Consider the following 15,608-nt stretch of genomic DNA (forward strand, 5'->3'; position numbering starts at 1 on the left):
CATAATCATTCTGAAGGTTCACTTTACTTATTATAGGTGGCTAAAATACAGAAGTCTATACAATATGATATATGATTGGAAACAACAGCAAAGGATTCTTAAATAAATTACAAACAAATGGAACTGTTCATGTACGTAGGCATGTTTGCATTAAAATATCAAGTCTTTTGCTTGCTGAATCTTATGTTTTGTCTGTCATCTACGTAAATTATGAAAATATATTATATAACCTATCTCAGCTATCCTCCTCCTCTAGTTTGTTGGCTCAATTTACATATTTCACTTATGCCCCTGTAATTTAAATATTTTTAATTCACTAACCTCTTATTTCCCCTAAACCTAACCTTTATATACTCTCAAACTCTGCAGCTTCATTCTAGACTCATGCTTATATTCATTTTCCTTTTTATCAAATGTGTGTAACACAAAACCTGAAGCACTGTAACCTAAGCTACACTGATAATGACTTGCAGTTACAGTTCATGTTGCACTAATTAATCATTGTAACTATCCTGCATACTTGGTCAATATTAAAGCCTTCAGTATCTTTTTCTAAACTTATAAGAAAAAGTGTATATACCCTTTTATCTACTATTCCCTTTTATGTACTATCCTTTTTTATCTGTGTGTTTGTGGGGCTTTTCTCCTTAGACCACCAGTCCTTTTTACCATGGAGCAGTCCCACTTTACACTATTAAGTCCCACTTCCTGTACATCTCTGCACTGAAAGACTGAACATCATTTATTTCGAGGAAGATAACATCAGTACTGGCATGGCACATACATATTGTACCCTCTTTTCAGTACATTAATTAGTACAGGAGGAATCTAGAAATATTGCTACCTTTGACTTTTGCCTCAGCTAACAGTCCATTCAATACTGGAATTTCAAAATGTTCTTCATATTGATCACTGCTGCAGTAGCCTTAGCGATATGGGTTGCATCTTGCCAAGGATATAACCACTAGCCACCTTCAAAAGTTTCTGGCCACCTTCCACTCTCCTAAACTGTCAAGCAGCTCAAGATAAGTTGACTAAAAGACCTCCAGGGCTTTACTGCCACAGATGAGTATACTCCTCTGAGGCTTTCAAGGATTGACGGTCAGCTTCTGCTTTCCTTTGCTGGGCAGATAAGCTCCCTTTGGGAAAAGAACTTCCATTTTCTTATATTTACTGATGTTTTCTCATGTTCCTGTTCAGGAAAGTTATTTTAAAGCTAAGAGTGATGGGTTTTAATGGACGAGCTAGAGTCTATAATGCACTTTTAAAGTGAGCACTCAGATTTTCTGTCAGTTTTACAGTAGTGTAAACTAACTGATAACATATTTTCTGTGGAGAAATTGTGTTTAATTTTCCATTGTGGGGCTGCCATAGTGTTTGAAAGTGCTTTTTAGTTTTTTTTTCTGTCAAAAAAGTAACTTTTGTGGACTGGTAGTTTTTCTGGAATTTCCTTCTTATCTTAGCAGGAAAACAGGCACCACTTTTGGCTTGACAATAGAACAGTTTTTTGGTCTCATAGTTGGTCCTACTTCCAGCCACATAAAGAAAAAGTTAAGCAGACAGCTTTTGCCGCCAAAGCAGGCTAGCAATCTGCTTCAGCCACAGGTGGGTGACTTTCCTGTGGCCTTTTGTTGTACCTCAGACCCAAATCCTTCAGGTGTAGCACCTACAGCCACTATGGACTGGGGTTAGCCATGTCCTCTGTGGCTGTTGGAGTCCCCTCAGTGGGAAATGGAAAGCCCCTCTTGTTTGGTTCTGTGAGAGGGAACAGGGAATGTTTCCCTGTTATGTCAGACTGCTGTGCTCATCTCTGGGGAAGTACCAGTTGTCATTAGTAACATGGTAAGCAACAATTTCCTGTCAGAAAACCTAACGTTTCTACTCCTCCACAAATTTCTTTGGATAGGAGTAGTTTACTGTGACTGGCTCAGGATTTAATTCAGGCTGATTCTTCTTGTAGAGCAGTTTCTGGTAAAAGAAAGTGGGATGCCTCATTTCTTGAAGAGATTCAAGATTCTGAATCTGAGAAGGAATATACAGGACAAATACATGGTTTTGTCCACAGATTTCTGATTCAGACCAGAGGAGAACTCCATTTCTGATTCTTTCTGTGGGAGTTTATCTTTTTTATGAGAATATTGCTAGAATGTTCCAGGGTTTTCAGTGGGAGAACACTGAGGTTTCTGAGGTGAAAAAAATAAATAGCTCATTACTCATTACTTGTGGAGTATGTATGATTCTGTTTATACTTCTTCCAGGGCTATGGCCACTGGTATGTTTTTAAGGAGTTTTGCTTGGCTGTATTCTCAGAACCTTCCAGATGATTTAAAAAAAATGAGATTTTAAATTCTCCCTTAGACCAAGATTTAGTGCTTGGCCGTTCTGCTGCAGAGGTGATCAGAAAGTGTGATGAAAGGGGTAAGCTGGTCCAGGGAATCTCTAGGACTTTTAAGCCCTCCTTTTCCAAATTGTCCAAGAGATTTTTGTTCTCCTTATCCAATTTTGGCAAAAACAGAATAAACAGTCTTGACAGAATTCAGTTAAACAGACATTTAAGAAGAAGTCGCAAGGGGGGGTTCCAAAATGAAATCTCAAACCTTTCAAAATGAAGGACAGTTCAGCAAGTCTGACTGAGTATTCAAGAGACCTTGTGACCCCTTCCCACCCTGGCCCTTATTTTCTTCCTGAAAGTCTGAATCTCCATTTTTCTCTTTGACAACAGATTGTTTTAAACAAACATTCAAAAGGGTTATAGGTGGGAGTGAGTGAAAATTCCTCCTTTGCAGGGATCCTTCCTCATCCTGCAGATCAGACCATTTTAATCTTCCTTTTCTTCATCACATGCTGTCCCAAGATGTGATAGAACCAGTTGCTACTTTCTAAGTGGGGAAGGGAATTTATTCAGGGATGTTCTCCATGCTAATGAAAATGCTTCAAGAGCAGTTCTGTGTCTTTCTTTCCTAAACCTGGTTGTGATGGTGCCCAAATACAAACTGATGTCATTTCACAACCTGTTACCTCTTTTTCCTCTTTCAAGGTTCCTGATAACACTAGACATAAAAGATGCTTATCATCACATCCCTATTCATCCGGATGATGTTTCTTCTTGTGTTTCTGGATTTTACAGTCAGTTCTTTGCCTTACCCTTTGGACTAGCCACTGCACCAAGAGTGCTCACAAAGTGTCTGACTCCAATTATAGCTCATTGCAGACTACAGGGTATCAACATTTTTCCAGATTTAGACAACTTGCTTATCTCTGCAGAGTCTTTTTCAAAATGTCAGGAATCTCTCTTTCTCTCTTGGGTGAAAGATCTCTTGCACAAGCTGGGATTCCAAGAGATCATTCCAAATCTTTCTTGACTCACTCACACAGGATTGTGTTACTTGGATGTCAACAAAATTCAAAGAGCTTTTCTTCCACAAGAAGAAAAAGATTTTTATCTAGATCTATTATTAAGGTTTTCCACTCAAGACTTTAGTCACTGCAAGGGAATACCTCAGAATTTTGGGTCTCATGGCATCAATGATTCTCATGATACCCCTGGTAAGACTCCCCATGAGAAAGATAGCATGGTATCTGGAATCTCTTCCCAGCATCAACACCCTCTATCTTTTCAGATCCCAATACTGGCATTTGTCAGAAGAGAAATGTAATTTATATTTGTGCCTTTATAAGTGTCTTCACATTGACACGAGCTGGTATAAATGTCTGTTATATTATTTAGCTGCACAATTTTCTTAATTTCACATTCTAACTTTACATCTTTGCAACTTGTTGCAGTTGGAAGTTAAACAAATCATACAGTAGTAGGCATCATTTTATTACCACTATATAGTTTATGTAATTATACACAGAATTCAGTTTACTCAGTTGTATATACATTACTTTAAAAATAAAAGCAAAAAGCAGCATTATATATCATGAACAATAAAGCAGGAAATGATCTACTCGACACATTACACATTTCTAGGCACACACCTTTCTCTTAGGTGCTTGCTGACATTTAGACTTATAATATCCTATGCTTGCATGATGACAACAGGCAGTTTATCTTGAAGGTGATGAAAGCCAGCTGGTGGGGACACAGCATATTTAAGGTGTGGTTGGGAAGTGGTTATTTTGCTTTATTTTGTAATTTTTCCCATGGATGCCCAGCATGCATAGATGTCAGTCAGCGATGTATAATCAGCCAAAAGAATTTCTCATTGCTGTTTTCTTTCTTTATCCTACCTGCATGCTAGTTTTCCAGTGGTCTTGTTCCGCAGGCAGCAAGACATCCCATGAACCCATCAGAGAAGAGAAGGGGAGGCCTGTCTACTAATTTCCTCTGTGCCTGCTGGACATCCAGAACTGTACCACTAACTGCTCCCATGTTTCTAATAAGACAGGGAAATGTCCTATACTAATTCTAGCAGGCCACATCATTCGTACCCTTTGTTTAACTATCACTTTGTTCTTTGTCAGACTAACTTGGCAGCATCAGCCACAATGGACATTAGATCTCCTTCAATGTATAGGTTATGCCACTTCAGGGTGGAAGAGCTTGTGGCTATTAGGCTTTGGAAAGTGTAGATTAATCTGTGTGTATGTATTTTTAAGAAGCTATCTAAGGGCTTGCACAAATGTATAAATACTGAGCACGTGCGAGCCTGACTGCCATTTTGTAGTAAGCTGTTGAGATGTAAGCATGTATATATGTAAGGTCTGTCTGTTAATCAGTTTGTTTATATTTTATGATGCTGCTATCAATCCTGATGTGTTTCTATGTAATAAAGCATCTAAACGAACTACCTTGCCTGTTTGTCATTTATGTTAGAGAAAGACGAGCAACAGAAATTAACACAGCCAATGAGAGATGTAGATGCACAGGGGCATTCATACTCTAGTTAGCTTTTAATTTGCTGGGTTATGCCTTACCTCACAACATGCCTGGTTACTCAAGTGTGTATGACTATGCAATGGGTCATTCTGAAGACAGCATCCCATTTCCAAAGTGATGCAGACTTCAGTACTGCTGCCTCATGCTGCTGGCAAGCATCTCTCATTTTTTTCTTGTCTCCACCAGGAATAAACAATGGAAGACCATCAAGCACATACCCCCCCTCCAACCGTAGACTGGCAATCAGGCATTGTATACTCATTTGTTTCTCCCCTCCAACCGTAGACTGGCAATCAGGCATTGTATACTCATTTGTTTCTCCCCCTGTATTGGTTTCTTCTGCAGCCCAGACACTAACTGAATCCAGGTCATTTGGGTTATATTCAGGAATTCTCCCAGTATGACACAAAGTTGATTTTTATACCTTTTTAGTGACGGAATGCTTGTCATACATATCAAAATATAAAATAAAGTTTGACAATCATGTTTGAGTTATACTGTGCTTACATTGCAAACAATATAAAGAAATCCATGCAGCCGGACCAACAGGCACTGTAAAGTGATAAGCATCTCTCAATCATACCCCTTAACACCTTGTTCCTGAGGCAGCTGCCCTCTTTGCCCAACCCTAGCTAAACATTTGTGCCTCTGACTGCATCATTCTTGAACATACTTAAGTGAGACAACACTTTAGGCTATGCCTTCCTTCCCACTTTGCATTAATAAAAGATGGCATGTGGCAGACCCATACATCCAAAATCCAAGATAGTTGACTGACAACCTCTAAAACATATTCTGCACACCATACAAGGTGACAGAATATGTCTGTTTTGGGGCTGTATGTGTCCATGGTCCAGCAAAATCTATTTGGGGATGGTTCTGAGAGAAGAGAAAATTTGAACCTGAATCTAACTCAATTAAAGCTATGCAATGCCATTTTTACACTAAATTAAATTCAATTTGATGGGTTGATTCTTTCAAGGAGAGTGCAGGAGTCAAATTATCACTGTTAAGAAATATTCCAATTGTCAGAATTCACCTATTAAAATAAACAACTCATAGTCAAAAACACATTATACAGGGTGGCAAGGATTACTTTTAAGATATAGCTGGTTATTTTCCATCATGTTTTAACAGGGTTTTTGCTTAGTATAGGGACAGATGAAAGTGAAGGCATCTCAGCCATCAAGGATATTTTGACTGGTGTCCATTAAACGTTCAAACTGCCACATCTTCCCAAGCATTAGTTAGTGTCTCTTCTCTATGTTCTTAATCATTACTGCAGGCAAAGCAGATTATCTGAATAGCTGGGGATGTGGCAAATTAGTGGCAGAAACCACACTGCTGGCCACGTCCATTCATAACACATTAGTGTGTGGCTGATGTTTCAGCCACCAATGCTTCACTTGGACAGCAGTTTAATCTATACCTCTGGGCATTAGCATGTTTCAGAAGGGTAAACAGTGCAAATAAAGGCACGCATACCATAAACAAGCTAAATTTGAATGGTTTGAATCCCATCCTTCCATCCATCCACAACCTCTTTTTTCCCCATTTTTGCACATGGTATCGGGGTGTCAATTCAGCAGTGACAATCATCTGTAGCCAAGGTTCACACTGACCACCAGGTAGCTAGCCCTGCCGCATTTTCTCTTCCATACTACACACAGTCACACACTAAAAATTTAAACAACTCGAAGAAAAAAAAACATTATTTTTTAAGTGGTGTTTATTTTTAGTGAAGTAACTCAAAAAGCCATTTATAGCCATGATCTTGGCACTAGGTAACAGTAAACGTGTGCAGTGTAAAAAATACACAAAGAGATAAATGGGAAGGGGGATTCTTTCTTGTAAAATGCAAATGTTTGAATCAGAAAAATCTGAGCTCTCTGTTTTAAAACTCATAGCTTCCCTTTCTGAATTCATAGAAAAGGGAAAAAGGCACATGCCTGATTTTCTAGAGAAAAATATTTGCTTTTTCTCTATGAAATGGCAACCTAAAATACAATTATAATACTGTGAGAGGCCTGTCCCTGTCTAAAGTTCATGTGTTAAGAAGTGCTCATTCACAATCTCCTGATCAGAATCTTGCACATTCATGGCTGATCGTCTCCTACATTTTATGAGATGAAGTGAGAACAATAACAGAAAATTATTAATAATCATGTTATCTAACAAGAGAGACAGATATGAACACAATTATTATATTGGTTATATAATAAAATAACCAATATAAGTTAAAAATAATTGAATAAATAAGCAAACAACATCCAAATATATTCAAATATAAGCATACATCATTTTTTATTTTTATGCTCTATGTAGGAACTGTTGAGATACTTATGCCATGTTATTTTTTTCTCACAACAATATTTTTTAAATATTCCCTTACATCTGATAATGTGTCAGGGCTATGCGATTATCACAGATGTGTCCAAAATACTTACAGTCTATAGCTATGTAGGTAGCGTTGAATCCTTCCATTTCAACAACATTATCAGAGATGAACATCACTGTCAGGAAGTTACTGGTAGACACAAAATAAGGTGGCACAACAGAGCCACAGAATGTGCCGACTTCAAGGGAAGTGGTATCCTCACCATCATACAGCTAGAAAAGAACATTTGTAATGTTAATTTTCTGCAAACAAATAAAATAATCAACCTTTCTGAATCACAAGCATATATTTAAGGGACACCTACAACTAAAACTTTAATAGCATTCTCACAGGCAAATTTGTTTCAGACAAATGTTAAGACATAATCTCACTGTAAAATGAATATGTCTCTGCAGCCTGTGCACAGTGACACCAAATTAAAGTTCATTCTTCAGTGGATCCATAAGACCCAGCACTGAGACCTTAAATTGCATTCTGCATGCTGACACCTTGCAGTGGCATTACCACAACCTGTGAAGCCTCATTCTCCTTTCAGTCTTTATCCACACAGTGGGTGTTCAACAGCAAGTATCTGTTCATATGCTGTGGATTCTCATCAAATTTTCTTTTTTACGTTAACTATAAGGAATATTGATAGTAGCCATTAGGGCATTGTGTGCATGTCCTTAGTCCGTCCATATGTCCTTCCATCCACTTGTTTTCTTAATTGCTTATCTTGATGAGAGTCACCATGATAAAGAAATATAATATAAATATATAGCTTTAAGAAACTTGTGCCACTAGCTTATATGTATATATATATATATATATATATATATATATATATATATATATATATACATATATATATATATATATATATATATATATATATATATATATATATACTAACAAAGAAATGAACTTCATGACAATAACAGCATTCAAAAATAGTAAATCACACCAACAACTCTTGTAGAACTTTATATGTTCAGAATATATATCATATAGGCTCACATACTGGGCAGTTGTACATTTGTAAATAAATGGAGATGAAGCTGGCCACCCACAGCTGATATCTATCTCATTCATTCAGCTATTCTGTATATACCAAACATTAAAAGGTATCAAAAGTGAAGAGATACACCAGAATTCAGTAAGGTTCCATGCAGGAAGAGCTTATTCCTGCATGGAAGCAACCATTTAGGAGCAGCACGGCAATGAGCCATGCATAGTAATGAAGGCGCACTGCCTCAGCTCCTAAACAGACACAGAGAGTGGATGAGTGCAGGGGGCATGTCTGAGAGCAGAGCTCTCACAATATACACGCCCCTGCAGTCAAGAACTGCTGTATGACAATTACAATGTGCGAGACCGCTCATAGGGGGTTGCATACCCCCAACAGCATAGATCAATGCAGAATGTCCAGATATGTGGCACATACGTCTGGCCTGTTCCTCATTTACCCTGCCAAATCACTGGGATGATCTCATCAATGAAGTCTGAAATAAAAGCAAACATACGAGTGTCAGACATCAAATCCGTCAGATACATAAAAATAAATCCTGTTACCATAGCAACACCCCATGTTTATAAGAGCAATATTTAAAATATAATAATATAAACACTTTTTTTTTAATAAAACAGATTAAATTTAACTATAGGTGTGTGGGTTTGTCCATTGCTTAGCTACACATACTGTAGCTTAAATGGCGGAAGAAGATAAATATCAAGACACATGCAAATGAAGCAGTACTGCAATTGTGTAGTGGTCAGAACATTTGCCTTATGAGCAGTCATTCATGGTTCAATTCTCTCTACAGTAAATTCCATTTTTCATGTCAAATCACTTTATGAACAATATTTTTTGTTGTATAACCTACTAAATAAGAAATATTTGTGAAATGGAGTACTGCATTAAATGTAGATTTGAGGTGTCATTGTAATAATGTAAAATCCACAGATAAACACAAGTGCCCCATACAGTATATGTACACATGAATCAGGGATACAAATCAAAGGTATAATGTGTAATGAATGATAAATCTATAGAGTGTCCAAATCCACTACCTTCCCAAGAACCATGTTGCATTTCTGTCTAAATTAGTGTGGGGTTAAGCGGGAGTAAGCACGTGTAAGCAGTAGTAAGCGGGTATAAGCCTGTTTGCGCAGGGTAAGCAATGCACACACAGGTTAAGCAATATTGAAGCTAACTCTCTGTAAGCATATTTAACTGGAAGTTAGCATTGCTTACCATCACGCAAACCCACGCAAACCCGATTATATTTGCTTGAAAGTGCCATAATCACTCTGTATCCAACAGCCACTGTTCTGCCCAGCAACAAAATAAACAGCCCTTGCAGGTCTTGAACCCAGGACCCTGTACACTATAGTCACAGTAGTTAACCAGTAAGCCATCACTGCAGTACATAAGACTGAGGTATCACCAAACAGATCCTCACTATAGGAAAATCAAAATTAACATGTGAAAGGAATCTATATACAGTTTTATGTTGTATAACCTACTACATAACATAAATATGTGAACTGGAGTACTGCATTAAGTCCGGATGTTAGGTGTCATTGAAATAAAGTGTTGAAATCCCTCAATAAAAACAAGGACCCCATACAGTGTACGTACACATGAATTATGGATACCAAACACATATATAACATGTAATGAATAAGAAATCAATGCCAAACAGCAAAAATGAAGTAACACTAAGCATTGCACACCCCTGCTTACAAGGTGTAAGCAATGTGTAGGCCAGCTAAATCAGTTTTCCCATTGGTATACCCCTTTAAGCAATGCCAACCTTAGGTAAGCAGGTTTGCCCATAGCTTAGCATTTTCAAAACTGTCCAATCATGGCAAAATATATGAAATCACCCCTATTTAAACCCCACATGTGGGATTACATCTCATAACTGGTTGCAGCTTCCTCCTGTAGGCACTATGACTGGTGTGGGTGAAGGAGTGCGCTTCCAGGCGCAGAGCTGGGGCATCCAGGAGTCTAAAGTCATGGCAGGACTCCTTGTTAAAGACCATGATCAGAGACAGCTGCAGGGCCAGTACCAGGGTTCCCAATATAAAGCGGAAGCCTGGGACCATCTCGAACGTGACCTCAACAATGTCACTGGCATTCCTCGAACTGGTGAACAGGTCAGGCATCGCTATGCTAACCTGAAAAGGAGAAAGAGGGAGCTCTTGAATCAGTGGACCCAAGAAGCTGTGCAGATGAGTGATGTCCCAGCCCTGTGTAAGTATCAGTCTACTACCAGTTTAATAATTGCCAGCTCATATATATTATGGATAGGTATGGCTAAATATTCCTCTTATGTCTTTGACAGCAGCAGATGAGCGGGCTGTGAACCGGGAATCCCATGCCTGTAGATTGTAGAGGTTGTGTCTCGTGGCAGGTTAGTAATAATCTTGCATGTACTGTCATAAGAAATAAATCTAAAAGTAGTAGAATGTTAATTGCCAGTATAAAACCTGTAATGTGTATGACATGTACTGAATAAACCAGACAATATGACAGGAAGAGTCTCATATAGGTTGTAAATAAAAGGTTAACAGCCTGATAATAAAGGTCTAACTGGTGGACTGCTTGTGTTTACTCTGGTATCATATGGTAATGTAGTGTTGCAATCTCTTATTAGTACAGTTGTATTAATCACTGTTACCCACACTGTGCTACATAAATAAAATGTGTAGGAATTTCTGTATACGACTGTTGTAATCACAAGAGGTCATATTGTACAACTGAGAGAGACTGAGACAGAAAACAGTGAAAAGATAGACAACATAATCCAAATAGCACACTCAACTGAGACATGAAGCGTTGTATTTTTAGCACCCACGGCCATGGTTCAAATCCTGGGAGTGGTAGGAAGCTGTATGCAGACTCATACCCCACAACTGTACAGATATTGTCAGAAAGTCCAGATAATTGGTGTAAGTCCCCTGCCTATCACCCTGTCTCCCTGGCAAATCAGTGGGATGATCCCAGAAATTTAGGCAGCAAATAATGATTGTCAGACATCATAACTGTTAGAAATATATCCATAAGAGCAAAACTGTCACTCTAGCAACTCACCAAAGTGTTATGAGAGTAATAAGCAAAGTATGTCCCAACTCCACCCCCATGCTGTGAAGCTATGATCAGAGTGTGTGCAGTAACAGAGTGAGACGTATATGCATAATAATAATAATAATAATAATGTGGAATCTGATAATATGTGTGACAACATTCAGGTAGTGTTAACAAACATGTGCCTAGAAATAAAAGATTGAAATCTTGGACTGGTACTATTTACTCTGGTACTGTATGGCAGTGTTAGTGTTGCAGTATCTCTGACTAATAAGGTATTATTCATCACTGTCATCCACATAGTGCTACACAATAAAACTGTCGAGGAGGCCCTGTATAAGAGTCTTGTAATTACAAGGTCAGATTGTAAAAACCATGTGAGACTTATAGAAAGAATTCAGAGATAAGATACACAGCAAATATCTATATAGCACACCCAACTGTGATGTAACTGTTTTATTTAGCACACACAGCCATGGTTCGAATCCTAGGAGTGGTAGTAAGCTGTATACAGAATCATACCCCTCGACTGTACAGATCTGTCTGGAATGTCCAGAGAATTGTCCCATATCTGCTGGCTGTTACCCTGTTCCCCTGGCATATCAGCATGCTAATCTCTGACATGTAGGCAGCATTTAATGCCATATAACTGACTGTCAGGCCTGTAAATATTTGGAAAATGTCTATGAAAACAAACCTGTCATTGTACAACTCACCAAAATTTTATGAGGGCAATAGTCAAAATATGTCCCAGCTTCACCTGCATGTTGTCAAGACATGCTCAGACTGTGTGCAATAAGAGATGGAGAGGTATGTGCATAACATCAACCTGGAATATGTGTAGAAACAGTCAGGTAGTGTTAACAAACAATACCTCCACAGGTATACCAGGTAAGAGGTGTATACTGCAGGTAAAACACAGTTCATGTATATAGTTGTTTACGTCCATACCACTGTCAAAACTAAGGCCATAGGGTAGTGTAATAATACCTGTAAGTTACAGATCACAGCACTGACGAGGGATGTAATGAGAACTACAGGGATATACAAGTTGTTAATTGACATCTCCCCCCCCACCATATCTGCAGCAATAAACTAAATACACAACTCAGTTGGTATGTGCAGTATTAAATCTACTGTTGGGACATATGTCCTATTGTTTGATAAATATTGAAATTTGTTCTATGCATGTGCCATGTTGAAATACTCCCACATTGGCGGCATGCTGCCATCAATGTACCTGCATGCTGTTGTAATGGCCACTGCGGTTCCATATATCCATGTGTTCTGTTTGCTATGCAACTGTCCCACATCTGGTGTTTTGGGTTAATGGGAATATCTATGCATGCTGTTATACCTAATCCTGGAATGTGTTGACTATTACTAACCCACATATGTTTTAAAATTGAAACACCATAGCACGTTTGGGAAAGCTGGTCCCAGTGGACTCACCTCTCCCACCTCATCTGGCCGTGGCACCGGGCACCAGCACATCTGGGGCCTACCCTGGGACCTCCTCGTCTGCTGGTCCTGCATCACCTTTGGGTGGAACTGCCTTAGGGGATGGAGCTCGTCCCCCCCTTTCGGCTGTTCCTGGTTAGGGGTCACCACAGCAGAACTCCGGTCTGCTAATGATTGGCAGTAGATTTTCACGAACGCTGAGGTGCCAGCTTGATGTTCAACCTTCAACGAAGGCATGTCCATTTACGCATGTCTTTCGAATGCCCACCCAACCGCGTTCAAAAAAAAAAATATATATATATAGATATATATATATATATATATATATATATATATATATATATATATATATACACATATACATACATCTATAGATATATATGTCTGCATATATATGTCTATATATATATATATATATATATATATATATATATATATGTATATATATATGGTCTTCTGGTCTTCTTTCGGCTTTTCCCAGTTAGGGATCGCCACAGCGGAACTCCGGTCCACTAATGATAGGCAGTAGATTTTTACGTACTGGCTTGCCGGGCCTAACGCACAACCTTCAATGAAGGAATGCCCATTCACGCATGTCGCCACACAGAAGACGCTCTAACTGAGAATCGAACGGGCAAAGTCTAACTGTGAGGCGACAACGCTACCGCAGCACCACCACCGCAGTTTATATATCTATATATGTATATACAGATATATATCTATAGAAATAAAAAAGAATGTAACAAATACATCTATGACCAAAGGCACTGTTAATGGGGGTGAAGGGGCCCAAGCTAAATACCTCTTGTAAGTACTGATATCACCCCCCCCCCACCCACAGCCAAACAGATCTGCCCTGCAACACATTACCAGCTGTTGCAAGTCTCATACCCAGGACCCTACACAACATGGCCACAAGACGTTAACAGTAATCCATCCCACCTGTATGATGTCAGGATAGTATCAGTAACATATCATGCAGTACAGTCTGGCTACCATAGGGAATGTACAATGCGGAAGCAATAAACATTCCAAAGATACATATACATGCACATATATGCAGAAACATACATACATAAATATATATATATATATATATATATATATATATATATATATATACACATATATATATACATATATATGTAAATACACATACGCACACATAGATACGTATAGGACGATACATATTTAGAGTGTGCACAGCACATTGAACAGCCAGTATTCCTACAGTTGCCACCTTTTTAAATGGACCGTGTATGATTCACTCATACAAAAGACAACTGTTGCATGAAACATATACCCACAGAGAAGTCAAAGGAAATGACACCACACACAGGTTTGCATACATAAAAAATGTTTATTTGTATACTATTACAGTTGCATATGCCATGTCATATAGCTGTTAGGTCTTTGAAATACATACTAAATGAGTAATGCATCTCTCAGGCAGATCATTTTATACTGTAATCCGAAAGCATAACATATGTTGCTGTCTAGGCCAAGGCCGTCAAGTAGTACAACAATAAAGAAAGACTGGGCCAGAGGATAACAATCAATCAGCAGTAAGTAATGCAGCTGTATAGTTCAGCAGCATCTAATTACACTCTGTACTCAACCCCTAGGGGGAAAAGAATTATGTTACCATGATGAGGATATATCTGTTACATAACACTACTTAACTGAAAACATCACACTGACAAACAGAACAGTCTGTATGACAGTAAGCACTTGGCCACCAATGTTCCCCAGGTGAAATGAATGGAAATGTACAGTCATATACCTTAAAGCGGCTTACTACCGATATCCTTCACATATTGTAACAGCCTAGGTAATATATGGTGCATACCCCTTCCCCATAGACTTACAGGGACATATAGCACTGTTGCATACACTGACCTCCGGACTGCAGAAGAGCACACATGTTTTGTGCAGCTGAAGCCCACATATATATGGACCTTACCCCACAATAGTTGTGGGGACCACAACAGCACTGGACTGATGCCAGGAATGGCAGCATGACATAATCACAGGCTACTACATAATAACCTCTTACTGCATGTCATATGGACAAAGCCTGGTATATAGGTGGAGGACAGAGGTCGGAACACATGGCCATATGTGAAATAGTGTTGTTATACACTGAAAAAGCTGCTGGTGTTACAGGATAGTCTGCAACATACCCTTAGTCAGGAATATGACATCAGAAACACAAATGGATGTAGCCATGTACTGATAGCACCCAACACACACAATGCCAGTGATATATCTGACACAAGACCTGTGTGGTGGACACACAAAACATAACAGGCACTCCTCTGGCCATCATGTGGATAGACCCATAGTTGAGAGCTATGCAGAGTGCATTCCATGTTAATGTAGTATGTACACACAAACCCTGTAATACTGGTGCTATACAATGCATATAACAACACCACTCACACTGTCTGTAGGTCTGGAACCTTATACAAATATGTAGCTGGCCTGAGTCTGCAAGTCCTCTTGTAAGAGGTATTGCTACCTGCTGTCTGTATCACTGCTGCCCACACACAGGAAGGATGTGCTCCATACAGGAAAGGTAAAGGGACCACGCCCACACGATATAGGAATTTATAGTAGTGGGTTGCCATGACAGTGGTAATTGGAAGTACTACACAGCATGCTGCATGCAGGTAGCAAGTGGAGGACATTCATTGGTGCAGAAGCCATCACCTGATCATGTGCATCACCTACAAAATCCATGCTGCAATCTATTCAAAGCAGCTCAATCCATTTAGTGGAGAGAAACCAAAATA

The 15,608-nt window shown here is 38.9% G+C and overlaps 1 protein-coding gene across 1 annotated transcript in view; it reads right to left on the minus strand.

Annotated features, from left to right (window-relative positions):
• LOC122797794 (cubilin-like) overlaps nucleotides 1-15,608 on the minus strand; it is a 2,156,354-nt gene that overhangs the window by 244,557 nt on the left and 1,896,189 nt on the right. Inside the window, 1 exon segment of the mRNA XM_044066315.1 lies at nucleotides 7,330-7,492. Coding sequence (XP_043922250.1) covers nucleotides 7,330-7,492 — 163 coding nt within the window.

This window comes from Protopterus annectens, chromosome 3.part1 (genome assembly GCF_019279795.1).
Source record: "Protopterus annectens isolate FY-2018-M chromosome 3.part1, PAN1.0, whole genome shotgun sequence".
In the NCBI taxonomy this organism is placed as follows: Eukaryota; Metazoa; Chordata; order Ceratodontiformes; family Protopteridae; genus Protopterus; species Protopterus annectens.